Source organism: Dama dama, chromosome 27 (genome assembly GCF_033118175.1).
Source record: "Dama dama isolate Ldn47 chromosome 27, ASM3311817v1, whole genome shotgun sequence".
NCBI lineage: Eukaryota > Metazoa > Chordata > Mammalia > Artiodactyla > Cervidae > Dama > Dama dama.
Genome location: NC_083707.1, coordinates 46,419,171 through 46,437,804, shown reverse-complemented (window position 1 = coordinate 46,437,804; position 18,634 = coordinate 46,419,171). Strand labels below are relative to the sequence as shown.

At 53.6% G+C, this 18,634-nt stretch overlaps 1 protein-coding gene across 1 annotated transcript in view; it reads right to left on the bottom strand.

Annotated features, from left to right (window-relative positions):
* The window catches only part of ARK2C (arkadia (RNF111) C-terminal like ring finger ubiquitin ligase 2C), a 104,948-nt gene extending 87,914 nt beyond the window's left edge, over nucleotides 1–17,034 (bottom strand). The window contains exon 1 of the mRNA XM_061131390.1: nucleotides 16,974–17,034. Coding sequence (XP_060987373.1) covers nucleotides 16,974–17,034 — 61 coding nt within the window. The remainder of the gene's footprint in view (nucleotides 1–16,973) is intronic.
* Between the last annotated feature and the right edge of the window lie 1,600 nt (nucleotides 17,035–18,634).

Below are 18,634 nucleotides of genomic sequence, written 5' to 3'. Positions count from 1 at the left end.
ACAACCTGTAGCGGGTCATGATTATATCCCCATTTCTCAGATGAGAAAACGAAGCTCCGAGAGGCTACATACCTTGCCCCAGGACACACAGCTTTTGTATACCATACGCGGGCTGAGCACTCCCAGTTATCACCTCCTCCTTAGCTCACACATTCTACTGTGTTCTTTGGACAAGATGGAAGATGCACACTAGTCACCAGGACAATGAGAAGAATTTGTAAGTAAATGAATGAGCACCTTCTGTCAACACAGGTGAGTGGTCAGACACCAACTTGGACAGGTGGCTTCTCACTTCTTGCCTTGGGACCTTGCCCCTTGCCTGTTAGGCAAAGCCCTTGCAGGCATGTTAACCCACCCACCATGACACTAAACTGAGAGGTGTGAACATAGACAGTCTCTTTTATTTCCATAGGCAAGGAGTTTTCTTGTGAGACCATAAGTTTCATTCACAAGACAGTGTTTAAATAGGATCAATGTAAGGCTTCAACTGTGGGTACTAAGGACGAATTAGGGCAGAGATGATGGGTTGTCTCCCAATACCCGTTCCCTCTTTCTACGGTGAAGTGAAAGTGTTAGTCACTCAGTAATGTCAGACTCATTGTGATGCCATGGACTGTAGCCCGCCCGCCAGGCTCCTCTATCCATGGAATTCTCCACGCAAGAATACTGAAGTGGGTTGCCATTTCCTCCTCCAGAGGATTTTCCCAAGCCAGGGATAGAACCTGGGTCTCCTGCACTGCAGGCAGGTTGTAATAGAACCCTCAAATTTAGCTGGCACTTGGCCTTCCAGAATAAAAACCTCATTTCCCAGCCTCCTTTGCGGCAACGCATGGTCATGTGATGAAGTTCTGGACAATGGGATATGAGTGGAGGTGCCAGGTAGCAATACATCATGCTCTTCCTGTCCTTTCTCTTCTTCCTCCATCCTGGTCCTTAGAAAGTGGACATGATATGAACTATCCTGGATATGCTGAAAAGGGCCAGACCCCAGGGAGGGAGGAGCAAGAAGAGATACCCGAGTCCCTGCCACCCACACCTGCCTGCCATGCCTGCCCAGGACCACGAACTCCAGGTTGACCTGAGATAGTTGGTACCCACTTTGTTTGGAGTCTCTGAACCAGAACCAGACTAAACCCTACTCAATAAACCAATTTCACCATGCGAAGACGTAAGCATCTCCAAGCAAGTGTCATCAGATTCGAGAGTTCAGGTCTGCATGAATTAAGCTCAATAATAAGGCGATCTGATGCAAACTCAGACTACAGTAAAGAAAGTGTAGATTTTCAACGACGAGGGGGGTATCTCATGGAATTCACACCGGCGTCCTCATTTTATGGAATTTGACCAGCTGGAGTTCATCCAAGTCAGCGTCTGATTGGAAGCAATGACACTGGTGGAACCAGGGATGTTTGGCCTGAAGGATTCTCAAAAGTACCCAGCAGAGCCCTACGAAGGCTGCCAAGAGGACAGTCAGCAGTGGGGAAGGAAAGGCCAGGGCCTGGGAGGCAGAGGACAGAGCCTGGCATCCTGGGACAGACCAGGAAAGGCAAGGGGCCTGGTCGCTGCCCACGGGCCACTGATCCCCATCAGTGCACGTCGGGGGCTATGTGTGAGTCAGGCCCTCCTGCCCAACGGTCTCCCCCAGAGACCTGCAGTGACAGAGCGCGCCAGGCCACAAGTGGAGAAAGATCTGCTGCATTGGGCTCCAGGGGCACCCAGGGAAATGTAGCCCTCATCAGAGGACGATTTCTCAGGAGCACAGGGGCCCCTTTAACACCTTGAGTTCTCTGGGACCCTGTCCCCACCTCCCCCCCACACTCCATAGAGTCACTGTGTGCTGAAGGATGCGAAGTCTAGCATGTGCAGCTGCACAGCCGGGCCCCTGCCCCCTGGCGGGGGGAGAACTTTGTCTCGGGTCATAGAAGGGACCTGATGTCCCAGCTGCACTGAAACCCCAGCCTCAGTTCTAGGCCATGAAATTTTAAACCACCTCCTACGACACCTCGGTCTTCTTATCTCTCAATTGGGTTTAATGAAAGGTAACCCAAAGATCAATGCAAGAAGACAGAGAGACGGTGCCTGTAAGTTCCCAACACAACACTCACAAGTTGACGCTTCTCCCTTGCCTGCAGGAGGAGATCACAGCTGAGGGGTGACCATGCTAGGAGGGGCCCATGGGAGGAAGGAGGTGGCTTTTGCCCATTTACTGCTCTTCTCAGGACCCAACCTCTCAGCTTGTCACTCGGGGTCTACTTTTGGCCAGCCCTTCTCCTGTGCCTTTCTCTCCAGATGCCCAGGGGAGGAGAGCTGTGCCCGGAGCAGGGGGAACCCCAGAGGCCGGTCATCCTGGCCACAGGCCAAGGCCCAGAGAGGTGGGACTGTGCCTGACAGGCCTCCTGCGAGATAACTCCAGACTTGGGAAAGCCACGAGCCCCGCCCCCGAGAAGTGGTGAGTCTGTAGGGCTGGGAAAACCTGTGTTGTCACAAACTTCTAGATGATCCTCACTTGTTGTAGACCCTAGAGTCTGAAGTTCTCTGGCCAGGTGAAGCCCCAGGTCTCTCTCCCAGCACGGACGATGTGCATCTCACTGGGCTCCGTGAATCTGCAGACCCGCCCACCTGCCCACATCCCTCCCCGGCACATGGCCGGCCCGGCAACTCCCAGACTTCTGGTCTAGGCACTGCTGGTCTCTTCCATGATTTATGGCTGTGACTCCCACACACACTCCATGAACAAGAGAACCCGGCGCACCATTCACAAATTAAATTCAGCCCTCCTCTCCTCCCAGGTAATGGGCCCATCTGATGATAGAAGAGCTTATAAACAGCTATCGTCAAATTAATCTCGATGTCAGAGAAATAATAGCAGCTGTAAATAAGACTGAGTGTGCCTGGCTCGCCAGCTTGTTAGGGCACTTTATAAAGCAGGGCAGCACCATTAATATCGCATGGTCTAATTCCCCCGCCATCTGCACGTCGAGGCTGAGCTCCAGCCGAGGAGTCTCCCAGGGGTCAGGACCACCACCCAGGGTGGCGGGTGGAAACCCCAGCAGAGCGGGGTTTGCTGGCCATCTCCTGGACCCACAGCTTCTTCTTCCATCCTTGCCCAAACTGCCCTCATAAGCACCGCCGGGGTTCTCAGGGCTGGGGGGCTGCCAGCCACGGTCAGTCCTCCCCATATCCCTCATGGGGCCTCCTCCCACCTGGGTACCCTTCCCTGTCTCACCTCCTACCAACAGGGACCTCGGCCTTCCACCCCAGCCCGAGGCCCACCTCCTCCACAAAGCCCCCGAGGCCACACAGCGACCCAAAGGAGCTGCGCCATGTCTGTAGCATCCATCAGCGGGCACTATGGCGGAGACCATGACGAGTCAGCAGTCCCTCCCTCCGAGCCCACATAGCCTCTGCCCCTCTTGGGCTGCAGCGAGGGTGATGGAAACAGCAGAGCCCTGAGGACGGTGAGAACTGGGGGCCACAGGCTCTAGTGAGGCACGTGGCCATAGTCAGGTCTGGTGGCATCACCCCGGCTAAAGTCTCATGGGAATATTAATTGTGTGAATTCAGTGATGGTGTCCAACTCATGGGGCTCAAGAGACCTGTCGATGGAAAGAAAGGGAAGCAGACACTGAAGTTGGGTCTCCAGAGACAGCATGCGTGGGTATCTCGTGCTGCTGCGTGTACTCACGGGTATGAGCAGCAAGTGGCTGTGTGTGCCTATTGTCACCTGTGTGTGTGACTGTGTAACGTGCTGTGTGTACAGATATTTACACGTATCGATGAGTGGACGTGGTGACATCACGCGGGTGTGTGGCTGTGTGCGACTGTGCAAATGTGCATGATTCGGGGACTGTGTACAGACAGGCGTGTGTTGGACTGAGCATCCAGGGGCACAACTATGTGCACGTCAAGTACTAGATGGGTCGTGTACAGCGTGTCTAGTGTAGCTGTGGGCTCACAGGCGGCTAAGGAGAAAGCCCACCCCAAGAAATCTGGCGTACATCTGTGCTGTGCGGAGTCGCTTCGGTTGTGTCTGACTCTTTGTGACCCCATGGATTGTAGTCTATCAGGCTCCCCTGTCCATGGGATTCTCCAGGCAAAAGTACTGGAGTGGGTTGCCATGCCCTCCTCCAGGGGTCCCAACCCAGGAGTCAAACCCACGTCTCCTGTGGCTCCTTCATCACAGGCGGATTCTTTACTGCTAAGCCACCAGGGAAGCCAAGGAACCTGGGCAAGGTCACAAACATATGAAGGGGGAGGAAGTCCTGAGCAGACTGGGGCTTCAGCACAGCCCTTAGCTCATCCCGGACACACTGGAGCTGCACATGGGCGGTGTGCCCTTCGTTCCTGACAAAGGCCAGTCAGCCACTGGCAAAGTTGATCAACAGGCAACACTGCGGTGACAACAGTTAAGAGTGACAAGGGCCCAGCTGCCCCATAGGACATTTGCCTCTTCTCCCATCCCCTCTGCAGTCCTCTGCTCCCCAGCCCGCCCTGTGCCCTGCAGCCCCTCTGCCTGCAACACTCTGCCCCCACCTCTGCTCCAGCTCAACCCCATGCATCCTCTAAGACCTGCCCAGCCTGAGCTCCCCCTGAAAGAGCACTCAGCCCACACCTCAAACCATACTTTCTTGTTCGTTCACATATCTGTTTCCCACAGGACTACCTTTCTTTAGGGCAGTTAAAGTGCTTGGGAGAATACCTGGCACAGAGCAAGTGCTACGTGAGCATTTGCTGATGTTCGTGTTATTCTTCTTATCCCCATGTCTCCAGTACCTGGCAGAGTGCCTGGTCCAACTCAGACACACATCTGTTAGGTCAGCTTAACAAATCCATGATCAGATCTGAGCTTCGTTATAACCAGTTGCTAGAATTGTTCCCATTTTACAGATGAGAACACTGAGACTTGGAGGGTTTTTTTTTTTTCCCCCTACCCTTCCTTTACCAAATTCAAAATGCCTCCTAGGAGCAGTCAGGGGATCCTGTACACGGCAACAACCTAGCAGGCAGCCATGTGTAACAATAAGTGTAGCCCCACGCTCTGCGCCAGGCGTCACAGTGGATGTAGTCCATCCACCACCTCACCTGTCATTCAGCCTGGCAGGTAAGAATGAGAACCCAACCCTGCAGGGAGCACAATCAATGCTCAAGAGGGTTACCCACTTCAGAGGAGGTCACAAGCCCTCAGCTCCCCGCAGGCAGCCTCCCCCTCAGCATGGTCCTCCCAGAAATGACACGTTGACCCGTGGGAGCACTCAGCTGGGCAGAAGGGTGGGAAGGGCCAGAGGATTACCGGGGAAATGGCTGGGGCTGGGGAACAGCAGGGAAGACAGGGACTGGCGTGGGTAGGATGACAATGAAATGAGAGGGCCCGATGCTCCAGAAAAGAAAAAGAAAAATCAGGCAAGGTGACAGCCCCCGGACTCTGAACATTCACCTCTTGGATCAGCTCTGGGCCTCCGTGGGAGGGGCAGGGTGCAGGCTGACCTGAGAGGTTCCCAGGCAGCAAGCCACAGATCACTCCCTGCTCTGGGAACCAGCTCCAGTTCCACCTCCTCCAAGAGGCCCTCCTGGCTTTGCCAGGCACCCGTGACTTCCCGTCCCAGGCACCGACGCTGGCCAGAGGCCTCCAGGCTGGGTCACACTTTCCGGGCAGCATCGCCGTCAGCCTGGCCCTCAGTGTAGCCTAATCTGTGCATTCTCCGCCCAATTCCAGGGGTCCTCGGGGATCTCCGCAGTCAGGCTGCAGGCCAGATACTGTCTGTGCCTCAGCTGCCCACAGCCCGGCACAGATCTCAGTAACTGCTTATCCGAGAAAGCTGAGACATGCCCTTCCCTGCCTGTTCCCCGTGACTCCTTTTGGGCCCCTTAGATTGTTCCAGGCCCAAACAGGGATGTGTGAGGGACGAACCAAGAATGAACATCTTTTTCTAAAAGATGTCTTGTACTTTACATGCATCATAACTTTCTTTCATCCTTACCTCCCCATGACAATGGTATTGATAACAATTATCTCCAGTTTTTTCTAAGAGACTGGGGCTCAGAGAGGTCCAAAGTCACCTGCAGTAGGTGGCCAAATGGATTTAGTGAGTACCCGAGAGACGGGTGCTTCCTGCTGAGACAGGGACAGGGGCTGGTCTCTGACCTCACCTACTCCCTCCTCTTATGCTTCTGGCTCCTCTTTCCTCCACCCTTCTCCTAGGGGTGGCGTGGGCTGGTGAGGGCCGTCGAGGGTGGGATGGGGATGGGCTGGGGAAAGGCCATCCCAGGTTCCTCTCTGGGCTCCTGGACCACCTTCGCCGTCACACTCCCCGCTCACCTGCTCAGGTGAGGGCTGATGGCTATAGCGCCCTTTACCCGCCCCCAACCCACCCCCGTGATGTCTCTTCCCACCCTTCCCTCAGCCCCATTCCTCCTGGTGTGGAGAAGGCTGGATTCCTCAGGTCCCAGAGGGCCCAGGCTCCCTCTTGGGGGGCGGTGGGGGGCCTTACTCCCTACCCTGCCCCCTCCCCAACCTCGGCTCTGGCTCTGTGGCCGCCCTGCTTCCCCAACAACCCTGCCGGGGAGCCTCAGTTTCTCCCAGCCAGAAACAGGAAGATGAGAGCTGTGCCCCACCACCCAGGCCCAGGTTCCCTGCAGACCAGCTGACTGGGCCCTTCCTCCTGCCGGACTCCCCCTGTGCTCCAAAGGAGGTGAGTCCACCAAAGGTGAAACCAAGGCTGGGCCGACCCACCTGGCGTCCAGGAGGGGCTCTGGCCGCCTCTGACTGCACTGGGGCCAAGGCTGTCCAGCTGCCTCTCTGGGGTCCCTCCCTGAGTACCAAGTTGGGCACCCGTGCTGCTGGGCCAGGCGTGACCAGCAGTTCAGGGGGCCTCGCAGGAGGGAACCGGCCAGTGGACCCAGGTCTTCCCATCCCCGCCTCACCTGCCCCAGAGTTGAACTTCTCCGCGCAGCTCGGCAGAGCCAGGCTGGTGGAAGAAGAGGCCCGCCCAGGCCAGCTCCCACTCCAGAGAACAGCATGGAGACAGAGGGCCCCACTGGAAGAGCCACCCCCTGGCTTAAAGAAGGCCTGTATCAGCAGCCCTGGGCCAGGGGACACGTCCACCCTGTTGGCACCCAGAGTTTGGGAGCAGAACTAAATGTTCTAGGAGGGGGTGGTCTTGGGAACAGGCGCCATAGAGGGGCCCACAAGCTACTGTGAGGGGGGTAGGGTGCCCTGGAGGCACTGGCCGCTGGGGGAGAGGAGCTGGAGCCCAGCAAGCCGGCTGTGGGGGCAGGCGAAATCCTGGGAGGGCCTCCGCCCCCTTGCCTCCCACACGGCAGCCCCCAGAGAAACAGCAGCAGCTGTTCCAAAGCTCCCCGCCCTTCCTCGAGACAGGTGTTGGCTGAATTCTCACTTCCTCCCAGCCTCAGAGAGCGCCTCCACCCGCTCTCCACCCCGCAGGCCGGTGCTGAGTCAGCAGCGCCTCTTCCTCGCCTCCACTCGGGGACACCAGCCCCCGCCTCCGGGGGGAGCGGCCGGGCCCTTCTGCTGAGGTCACCTGCGGGAGGGCGGACCCTGCTCCCCTGCAGGGGCACACCGCAGGAAGAGAGGGCCCAGGGAAGCTCTGGCCGAGGAGCCAAACGCGGGCGGCGGCAGCCCCAGGAGGCAGGAGGGACCCGAGGCTCCGGACCCCCGGCGGGGCCTGAGCTCGCTGCCTGCGGAGTTCCTGCTGCGGCCGGAGGAAGGGCGGGGCCTCTCTACTGAGCGCCGAGGCGTGGCTGCTGCCCAGCGAACTGGCCAAAAGACAATGGAAGTGTAAGTGACTCTCATCCAGAGGAAATCACCATTTTTTTTACAGCAGGAAGGGGCAATTAGGCCAGTTATCTCCTCTGGCAAGTTGGAAGTGCAGACCCAGAGCAGTCAGGCTTGCCAGCCATGTCACACGGGTGGTTATTGGCACGGCAGCCTCGAAGCAGCGCTGCGCCCACCAGCCTGAATAATGGTCCATCACTGTTGACTGTTGCCTCTGGCTAGCTTCTCAAACTTCACTTCGCGTAAGTCACACTTCATGTGACAAGTCCTGTAGGGTAGACCCATCGTCCCCATTTGACGGATGGGTAGACTGAGGCCTGCTGGAGGAAGCTGACTGGCTCAAGATCACAGTGGACATTGGTGGCAGAACAGAGACCAGAAGCCAGATCTCAGAGGAATTTATTCGAAGCTTCCTTCCCCACGCCCTCTTTCCTGCCCTCCCTTCCCACCCCTTTGGGCCCATGGATGGAAGGGACAGATGGTGAGCAGAGACGCCTAGGAGCTGTCAGAGTCCACCATCCCCCACCCTCCCCATGGCCAAACAAGAGCCCAAGGGAGGCCACAGACCACACCAGCAGGAGTGGCCTGCGACCCAGAGCCGTTGGGTGCCTCACAAGCCGCGAGTCTGAACACAGAGCCACCGTTTGAGTGGAATTTGGTGAAGCCAGTCAAAGTGATGCTTGTGAAAACAACTTAGCAAGACATGAAAAGGCTTTCAATAGGTTAAATCTGAAAAATCGGAGAATGCAAAAGTGTATTATCACTGTGTTTAGAGCGCTACAGAAAATATATGAGTATGAACAAACTGGTGGAAAACCTTTCACTAAAGTGATCACAGACAGGTGGACTCCTAAGAGATTTTTTCCCTTTGGTCTATTTTCTAAACTTTCCAAAATGTGAGTGTATTACTTGATGATATAGCATAGATAGAAGGCATCATGATGACCTAAGAAAACCTGGGAGAGGTGCTCATGACTTGGGAGCCGAAGTCCTCGATGGGGGGGACACCTAGTTATCTTGGTAGCAACCTGAGCACAGGGGTCCCCCGGTTAAGCTGGTGAGGCCTCCTCCGAGCCAGAGTCTGCAGGCCAGTTCCACCCCCTGCTCGTTTCCTACCCTGGGGTCTTTCTGGTCCACCATGCACCCTCCCTGTCTCTCAGACTCCCCTTCCAGAAGGTGGGGGCTCAAGGTTGGGGACTTGACCTGCCTCACAGCTTGGCTGGCCGCGAGCTAGACTGAGGCCTCTCCCAACGCAGATAAACTGATGTCCCCAGACGGGGAGGAAAAGCAAGGATTCCTTTCCAGTGTTTTCTTGGTTTGAAGAGGTTCCTAACAGTGTGCAGGCCCTGGGAAGCTCTGCAGGGAGCCACAGCCAGCTGGCCAGTCACCCCACATCCACTTCTGGCTCAGTCATTCCCTAACTCAACACGGGCAGGGGGCAACTTTCACCACCCTTGGCCTCAGCTGTCTCCTCTGGTCCCCAGTTACCTCCTCCCAGACTTTGTTGAGGAGGAAAGGAGATAACAGAAGAGAAGAGCTTTGAATTTGGGAAAATCCACTCTCGGCAGACAGCGCCAAGCCTGAGGTTGGAGCCCACACCTCACCTCTCATACCCCGTCCTTGTCCCCAGCTGCCACCCCCCACCCACTCCGCCTCTGCGACGCTGCCCTCCTCCTCACATGGGTAGGCCCCACCTTTTTGCAAACCCGTGAAGGCAATGATCTTGCCACCTGCTGGCCTTGGGTCCCTCTTCTCAAGAAAGGTGAAGTTTGATAGAAGTCGTTCAAACTGAGATACCAGAGCACAGCTCCCTGAGAGAGTGAATGTTGGTAGAGAGGTTGCTGAGTTAACCGCATGACTAAGGATGCATGTGCCCAGCCAAATAAGGCAGGGAGGGAGAGTTCTTTGAGGGTGTGTCCCATAAATATGACTTCATTTATCACCTAGTACTCCATCCAGGACTAGAGGTCTCAAATCCCAGGACACTGCCACAGTGCCCTTCCTTCTGCCCCCTTCAGCATCTCAAATTCTATTTATCTACAAGTTGAACTAACCTCTCCCCGAAATTGACTGCTCCGCCCATCATCCCTGCTTGCCTTCACGGTCTCACATTCTCCCAGGCACCTCCAGACCTTCCCACCCCTCCACCCCTCCACATCAACTGAGCTCTGCTCATTTCCTCTTATGGGAAGCCCCCCCGCCCCCCATAAGCCCTCCTCCTCATCCTCCAGACCACTGGTGTGTGGACTTCCAACGCCCCTGGATGCCCGCCGTGGACTCCTCCCCAGCTAAGCCCTCTGGGCTCATCCCTCTACTGGAGCTTCCAAAGGCCTAAGAAACGGATTTCTTCCAGACTTTTCTCCCATTTTCTCCCAACCTTACGCTGCTTAACCCCTGGAGTAATGCTGTCCCAAGAACCATTCAAAGACAGGACAATGGTCCCAGTGCCTCCCATAGCTATGCAAGGCAACAGACCCGCACCCACACCCCGACACACACACAGCCCCTCCTCGTAAGCGCCTTCTGTTCTTGCCCAGTCAGCAGAGCCACCTGGCCTTGACCGAAGTCTCCCTCCACTCCTGTCCCTGCCTGGAGTCTTTCTCCCCTCCCTCCTGTATACATACAAACCTTTGAGGCACAACTCAACCCCATTTCCTCAGCACATCTTCCCTGATTTATCTGATCGCTTGGCCAGTACATTCGACCGCTGTGCAGGATGGGGGCGGCCACCTAGCATGCCGAGGGACCTGCTCTGTGCCAGGTGTCATTGAAAAGTCTCCACATACCCTATCAAGTAGATATTGTGATGGTGATTGTTTAGAGGACACTCAGCAGTGGCCTAAGTTCACCCTTCCTGGTCAAGACTGGGATAGGACTCAACTCCTGGACTGCTCCAAGCTCTTCCCCTCTCACCAATCAGGACGCTCTGCCATCTGTTTGGGTGCCGAGGCACAGAATACCTTAGACAGTGTCTGATTTGCTAAGCATCCATCTCCCAGCCTCAGCATAAGCCTCGGGAGGGCAGGTATCCAGGTCCTACATGGCTTTCATATCCCCCTTCACTTGGCCCCAAGTAGGAATTCAGTGAACACTCATTAACTAAATGAACAAACAAGTGAGTCAGTGAATGAATGACTTAATGAATGAATACATGAAAATACAGGCATTGCAAGTGGTTCAGCTGTGGGGTTATGAATGTTTGCTCTTAGTTCTTAAATCAGCCAGAAAATTTGAGCCTAAGCTAAGCCTTTCCCTCCAATTCTCTTAGAAATATATTGGCTCATCTGTGGCCAAACCATACCATCCTAATAGAAGCAAATTCAGATTCATATTATATTAAGCCAGGACTTTTTAAAGAACTATTTAGATTCATAGAGGAACTAAGGCGCAAGTGTACAAGTGTCTTATACATTTGAGCAACTGTGGTCAGGAAGGACTGAGACACCCGAAGTTATACCCTGAGCTGGAGTCAAGGGCCTATGTCTCCTGGCCGGGAGTTTGCCACTGCACTTGGATCCAGCATGGAGCTGTTGCTTCCTGAGGTCAGAAAAGCATTAAGTTTTCCAATGGATACTGCAGGCTGCGTATTTAAAGTGGGGAAGGGCATGGCAGGTAGGGCGGGGGGTGAGCAAGGAAGAGAGGTGAGAGGTGGCCCAGTGTCTGTTATCTGCATATTGGGGCATGGAGACTCTTGGTGGTCTTTTCCCCTCGCCTTGAGTGATTAATAGTATCTGCTGATTTATGAGAAACTATTATTTAAGTAAGCCCCTCAATCAGGCGAGCCTTATCCAATGCTGGTTTCAGGAGAGAAGTTCTCATATTCAAAAGGAAAAGTGGTAAATGAGAACCGTGTTCCATCTTATTACAAAGTCCAGCGTAGGATCTACAGAGTGGATGGCTTTTCCAAAATCTTAAGAGTTAAAATTGATTAAAACAGGTATGTGTCTGTTGGCTGAGAGAGTAGATACAAAGTACAATGGCTTTGTAATGACCAGACAATCCAGTTAGAGGAAAAGGCTCCTCCAGATGAGTAAGTTTACTCTGACAGTCTAGACAAAAATATGGTATGCATTGATAAATTGCTAAAACATGACTTCCCAGTAACCTACTAACTTTCTATGTTATTACTAGGTTACTAAACCATTCTCAAAGCATATTGACCAGATAATTCCAACATATATAATATTTGTTTAAAAAAATAAAATCTGAGAGTTGGTTAATAGCCACTGCTCTCCAGGGTGATCACCTGAGTTGGGATCATTTTCCTTCTTGTTGAGGTTGGTTGGAGGATGGTTTATTTTGCTTTTTCAAACTGGGAACAAAATTGAAAGTTTCATGAAAACCAAAATAAAAGGAGGAGGGGAGGGAGGAGGAGGGAGAGAAACAAAATCCCCACGACCTGCCTATCTCGTCTCACACAAGCTACAGCACGAGCCTCTGCTGGGAACTTGCCTGTGTGTCCATGTGTCACAGTAAATCAGCTCAGCTTTCCCACCCGGGCTGGGGAGAGCATGAGAACAAAGGGCCAGAGCAGAAAGGGCAGCCATGGGGGAGAGGAGAGCCGCATCAAGCCACAAAGGAGGCGAGGAAGCGCTGTGGTCAGGCAGGGGTGCGCCCGCCTGGGAGGGAAGGCTGGCAGGGGGCAGAGGCGAGCTGGGAGACAGCCCACAGGGGCGAGCAGGAGGCACCTTGGCCCAAGGAAGAGCAGCTTCAAAATGATGACCCTCTGAAGGAACCGTGAATTTCTTTAATCAGCTAATTTCCTCGGTGACTAAAACGCCTCATTTAGCAAGGCTTATTCTGAGCTGAAATTGAATAGGTGTAATTGACAAATGTTTGAATTTGGGTTCCACTCTGGGGGAAAAAAAAATACCTCTCCACTAGCTCCTCAAATATAATTATGGAACAAAGATATACTTTAAGGGCTCTTCTTCCAGTTCAGTTTGGAGGTAGATTCGGACTTCCCTCCTGATCCCCGCCCCCCACACTCGGACAATGACAGAGATCTGGCTTTCTTTCTCAAGAGAGGCACTCTGGCCGGCCACAGATGAGGCAGCTGTCAGGAAACTGGGCTGTAATCAGCGTTCACTGGCTCACAGCCTGCAGAGGGCACAGACCCTCTTATTCCTACAGTAACAGGTCAGGCTGCTGGCCCTGGGATGAATGTGGGAGTGGTCTGAGTTGGTTTCTGTTTCAAACATCTTCCTTATGCAGGATCTCCATGCAAAACTTACATCGCAGGTCCCAACAATTTAAATATGCACCTGGGAGAGGATACTTTCAAATTCCAGATCATGGCTTCAACTGCATGTAACATGTCACCCCCAGCATGACTTAGAAGGACAGTAAATCAATGAAACAGTAAAAAGAAAAAAAAAAAGACAACTGAAAATGGGTTTTTCAGGCGAGTCTGAAATGCTACAAGATTGCTAGTTAAGAACAGTATCCCTTTTCTCAACCTAAGGGTTATAGCCCATCTCTTCATCAACATCATAAACCGGGTGCCCATGAAACTTGCAAACTGAGATGAAAAGTGGAGGCTATCGGGTGGGTACATAGGTGGCCAAAGATAGGAGTTCTTTCTATGTAATAGAGCTATTTTGGTGTGTCAGGACAACTGACCCATCCCCCACCACATTACCCAGATATCTACTGTAGAAAGATATGGACTAGATGAGATTAAAGTCACCATATCTGTATCACAAAAAAAAAAAAAAAAAGGAAAGAAAGAAAGAAAAAAAAAACCAGAAGGCATTCACTCAAATCTTACAATGGGAGGTGGGAGTGGTGGGTGGGTGGGTGAGGGTGGGGATAGAAAAGCAAGGGGGAAAATCTAAACAGCAGGATACGACAATAAATGGGAAAACAGCAAGAGAAAAAGCACACTAGGTTAATATAGGAAACTAGTTCTTTATTGAGAGATTGTATATTAGTATTAGTGGATTCTGTGTGTAACAATGTCGTCATGCACACGATACAAAAAAAAAGAAGAAAAAAAAAAGGCTGGGCCCACCATGCTTCGGAAGGGCAACAGAACAAAAGCAGCGTACAATGAGCAGATGGCCCGGGCTACATGAGCACAGTACGTTTCAGCAGGGTAACATCTCTAACCGAGCGCTGTACATTGTCAACTGGGGGATGTAAAAAAATACAGATCATGCTTTAGTTTTAGTACAAGAAAAGGTGAAAAAGATACACAACCAAAAGGATATTTGATACAGAAAAAATTACCCACAAAATAAGAACAGGAAGTAATTCAGCACAGCAGAACACGCGATCCCTGTTTAATGGAAAACCATTTTGCTGGGGATTCTCTTTCTTTTCGTTTTTTTCTCTTCTCTTTCTTTTCAGATTGCCAAATGGCAATCTGGGGAGGCCCCTTGGGACTTTACTTTGGAAGGGCCCTCAAAGTAGGGGCCTTATTCTTTCTTTATTGCTGCTGTTTTGTTTCCGTTTTCGAGCAGGTCTGGCCAGCGAGGCAGCAGAAGGGAGCCGGCTGTTAAAGGGGCAGCTCTGAGGGCCAGGGCGGATGTCCAAAGATGCTCTTGACATTGTAAAATTAAACAATTAAGACACGGTGGCCAGGGCTCCCCCTTAAGCCAAAGACCTTGCTGCACCAAATTTTCAGAGTAGCAGCAACTATCATTTTATCAAAATTGTTCATATATATATATTTTTTATTATTTTTTGCCTCTGACTAGATGTAATCTCTTCACTTATGCCGGGGTGCTACCAGGGAGCTAGCTGAAGCCACCCAGATAAGTGGCAAATGGGGTGCTACAGCCTCCAAGCCAAGGCAAAAGGAATCCACTTAACAGGGATTTACAGTGCAATGTACTCGGCTAAACAAGATGAGATACAAAAATGGTTATTTCTCTACATCTATTCTGAAATGGCCTACATCCTATACTACTACAATGGAAACTAAAAAGAACAGATTTAAGCTGGCAAGCTATCTAATAGTTTTACAAGAAGATTGTGGTTTAGGACCTTGTTGGGTTAAGCATTAGTATCCTCTATCGGAAGGTCATGAATTCTTATCACATTGTGCTAAATTTTACTCACAGCCCGACTAACCCTCAGCCCTTGAATTTCCTATGGGCGTGTTTGCCATGAAAGTAAACTTTGACTGACTGGCAGAATTTGTTTTCTTAGGTGTTTTTTGTTTTTTGAGGGGGTGTATTAAAAATAAAATTTAAAGGCAGCTGAGCAATTTGAATTTCAAAACATGGAATCAGCATCCTGCAATGGTATTTAGAGATCGGTGGTATTAATGAGGATGATAATGATTTAATCAGGATAATTATACTTTCAGGCTCAACATCCATCTTAATCATTTTTGAATTTCTGCCTAGTGTAATGTTCCACACCCGTTTTAAACGGAAATGCCAAGTAATGAGATATAATTGTGTATTGGGGGAGGGGTTGGCATTTCAAGGGAGATCTCACCCAGCCCCCCCCCCCCATTCCTATTCTTCACACATCCCCTCCACCCCTGCCCCCCACTGCTAGGCTGGCCTGAGACAGGGGATACTGCCGCTTAAATAGCAATGCCTTCCTCAGATGGAGACAGGAGATGGTTAAGAGGGGTGTCACAATACAGCTAAATGCGGAGGCAGAAGGGTCACAGCGCACACAGCAGCGAGTTGACCATTCACTGAGCTACACAATGAAGAAAAAAAAAAAAGATTTGATAAATGCAGAATGTCATCATTCTATCATCACACAAAAAAACTGCGGTTCAAACAGGCCTAAGGGGGTCAACCTTGCCTTTTAGGTTCTGGGGAAAGGCCGGGGCTGGGGACAGCTGGGCTGGAAGAAAGAGGGCTGGGCTTTCATTCTCCGGCCCAATCGGGCCCCTGGGGCGCACGAAAGCGCTGGCCCGCGACCCCACCCCCCACTCTGACTTGGGGGAGCAGCCCTGGTCGCATAGGGAAGACATCATTCCGAGCGTGAGGGAGGTGGGGGCGGGGGAGGGCTTCAGCCAGGAGGGATTGAAGCAGACGTGGAGTGGGAGAGGATAGCAGAAACATTTCCAAGAAGAGCAATGTGAGTCCAGAGGCAGAATGCAAAAAGAAAAATAATAATAATAATGAATCTAAATGCATCTCGGGTTTGCTTTGGGAGGTGGGAGTTTTTGATTAAAAGAAAATGGAAGAAATGTGAAGCGGGGAGAAGAGGGGGGAAATCAAGCTATTGTTGTTAGCAGAATGTAAGGGAAAGGGGATGTGGGGAAGGGGACCGTGCAAACACACCCCATATATCACAGTTAAAAACAAAGCCGGCGCCGGCCTGCTGCTTTGTCAACGCCTGCCGGGGGCAAAGGCCTGGCCTGGGGGCAGCGTCCCACCGCATCCGCGCACACACAGCGCAACACCCGAGGGCCGGCACCCGTCTCCGGCCGGCCGGGTCCAGGGGTGCACAGCAGTGCACGCCTGACTCTCCGAGGCGCGCACACACTTGCACACAGTCACATACACGCGCGCACGCACACACACACACACACGCAAGCATCCTGAACCCATAAATACAACTGTCATACAAAGACCATGGGGTGGGGGTGGATAGCAGGAGGGCGATACACCAAAAAGGGTTAAAGGGGGAGGAAAAGATGGGACGGGAAATCGTGCAAGTGCCTACGAGAAGGTGGGGGCTGGGGCATGGGACAGGGCAGATGCCAGATGCCAGCTAGGCAGCCATCGGTATCAGTGACTAAATAATGGAGAAACACGAACACAAATGACATGAAACACACATACATCTCAAAAAAAAAAAAAAAAAAATCACAGAAAGCCAAGTAGGCTTACACACACAAACACAGGCGCGCGCGCACACAGTCAGGTATCTCTCTCCGTCCTTCGATCACACAGGGCTAGGTATTGGGGGAAGGGGCTATGACTGGGGGAACCGCGTCCGCCGCAAAGAATAAAAAAATGGGGCCGGGGAGGGAGGGGACTCGAATTCGCCAAACCCTAACTTCACTGCAAAAGCTCCCACGAGGGCGGCCACCTCCACACTCGGGGTCCCCCCAGAAGGGAGAGGGGAGAAGCCACCGCTCGCCCCGCGTCCTCCCGGGTGTGCCCTGAGCCCCCCCACCCCCGCCGCCCTCGGCGCCAGCCCCCGCCCCGGTGCCCGCGGCGACCCACGCTCGGAAGAGGACCCCGAAAGCAAAAAGCGATACCTCTGTTTCGCACAGAGCCAAACACTGGAAGCACGAGATAGCCGACGTGGACCAGGACCATCCTGGCTCCTCGCGCGGCGGCGGCGGCGGCTGCGCGCGGGCCCTTTGTGGCGCGGCTCCGGGGCGCGGGCGCGGGCGGCGGCGGGGCTGCGGGAGCCGCCGGGGCGGGAGGCGGGGCGCGGGGCGCGGGCGGCGGCGGGGCGGCGGCTGGCGGAGAGACAGATGGCCCATGGAAAGGCTCCCTTCCCGGCCCCTCTCGACATTCAAAGGCGCTGGGGCCGCAGCTGCCGCCACACAAAGGCGCGCCCAGCCAATGGGAACGGAGCGCAGCGCGGCGCGGCCTCGCCGAAACCGCGGGGGACAGCGGGGACCGCGGGCGCGCGGGGGGCGGGGGGGCGGGGGTGCAGGGAGGGGGGGGTGATGCCTGAGAAGCAGCGGGCGGCCAATCGCCGCAGCCCGCGGCCGGGCGCGGGAAGGGGGTCAGCCCCGCGGGGCTCCTGCAGCCTCGCGTGGGTCCCTGGTCGCCCGCGGGCCGGAATGCGCGCTCGTGGAGCGCCCTGCACCCAGACACGCGCGGCGTGCACACGGAACGTGCACACACCGAGAGCGACGTGCACCCAGACATGTGAAGGTGCCTTCGTGCTTGCGGAGAGACAGGCTCGAGCGCTTCCAGTGCACACGACCCGGAGGTCCTTGCACAACGCTCCCGGGTCACTCGGGGACGTGTGCATGGAGGCTGGCGCACGTGCAGAGCCCGACTGCGGGCACAAGTGGGGCTGGAAAGCGAGCAAGCGCCGCACACGGGACCCAGGCACTGTCACACGGGCATGCATCCACCGGAAAGCCTTGTTAACCGAACACGTGCCAAGAACGCGTTCCCAAAGACACACAGAGAGGACACACAATGCAGATATGCACACTTCCAGGCTCTCTGCCTGTCGCACCGCTTCGCTGCTTCTGCAGAGCACAAAGCTGACAATATGTATTTGCAGAATGGAAAACCCTGTTCTAGGCTGAGGTGTGTGCACACGTTCCATACAGAGACACACTCACCCCAGAAAACCATTCGACCACCATTCTCTGCACTCTGACAGAGGCGCAACCAGCTATGTGGACAGACACGCCCACTTCCACTGCTGACAGGCATGACATATGTGATATCAGGGTTAGGAGGCTCCTCAGAGTCACATGAGGCCGCCCAGCCCCGGGGTCCCATAGGTCCTGTGGCTGGTCTGCCAGGTACAAGCAAGGCAGAAGCAAAGAACCTTCACCCAGCAGGCCACTTGTCAGGTGGACGGCTGCGACCTGGTTCCTACACTCAGCCCACCTGCTATGGCATCTCCCAGCAGAGCCCTCAGACCAGGCTCACAGTCCAAAGTCCAAGGCAAGACTAGAGTCAGCTTGGCATCCTCAAGGCAGAGGACATTTCCTCCATCTCACCTTGTCTTCAGTGGCTCCTTTATTTCATGAGTCTGGGAAAATTAGATGGGAAAATTGCAGTAGGTGGAACTTGGAAAAAAAAAAAATCTACTCAACCAAACCTGCTTCCATTTTCGAGATAAGGAAAAGCAGTCCTATTTACTGAATACACTTCGTGTTGTGTCAGGGCCGAAGGAGGTGATCCAAATCCTATGGAGGCCCCAACGCTTGCCGCCCAGAGG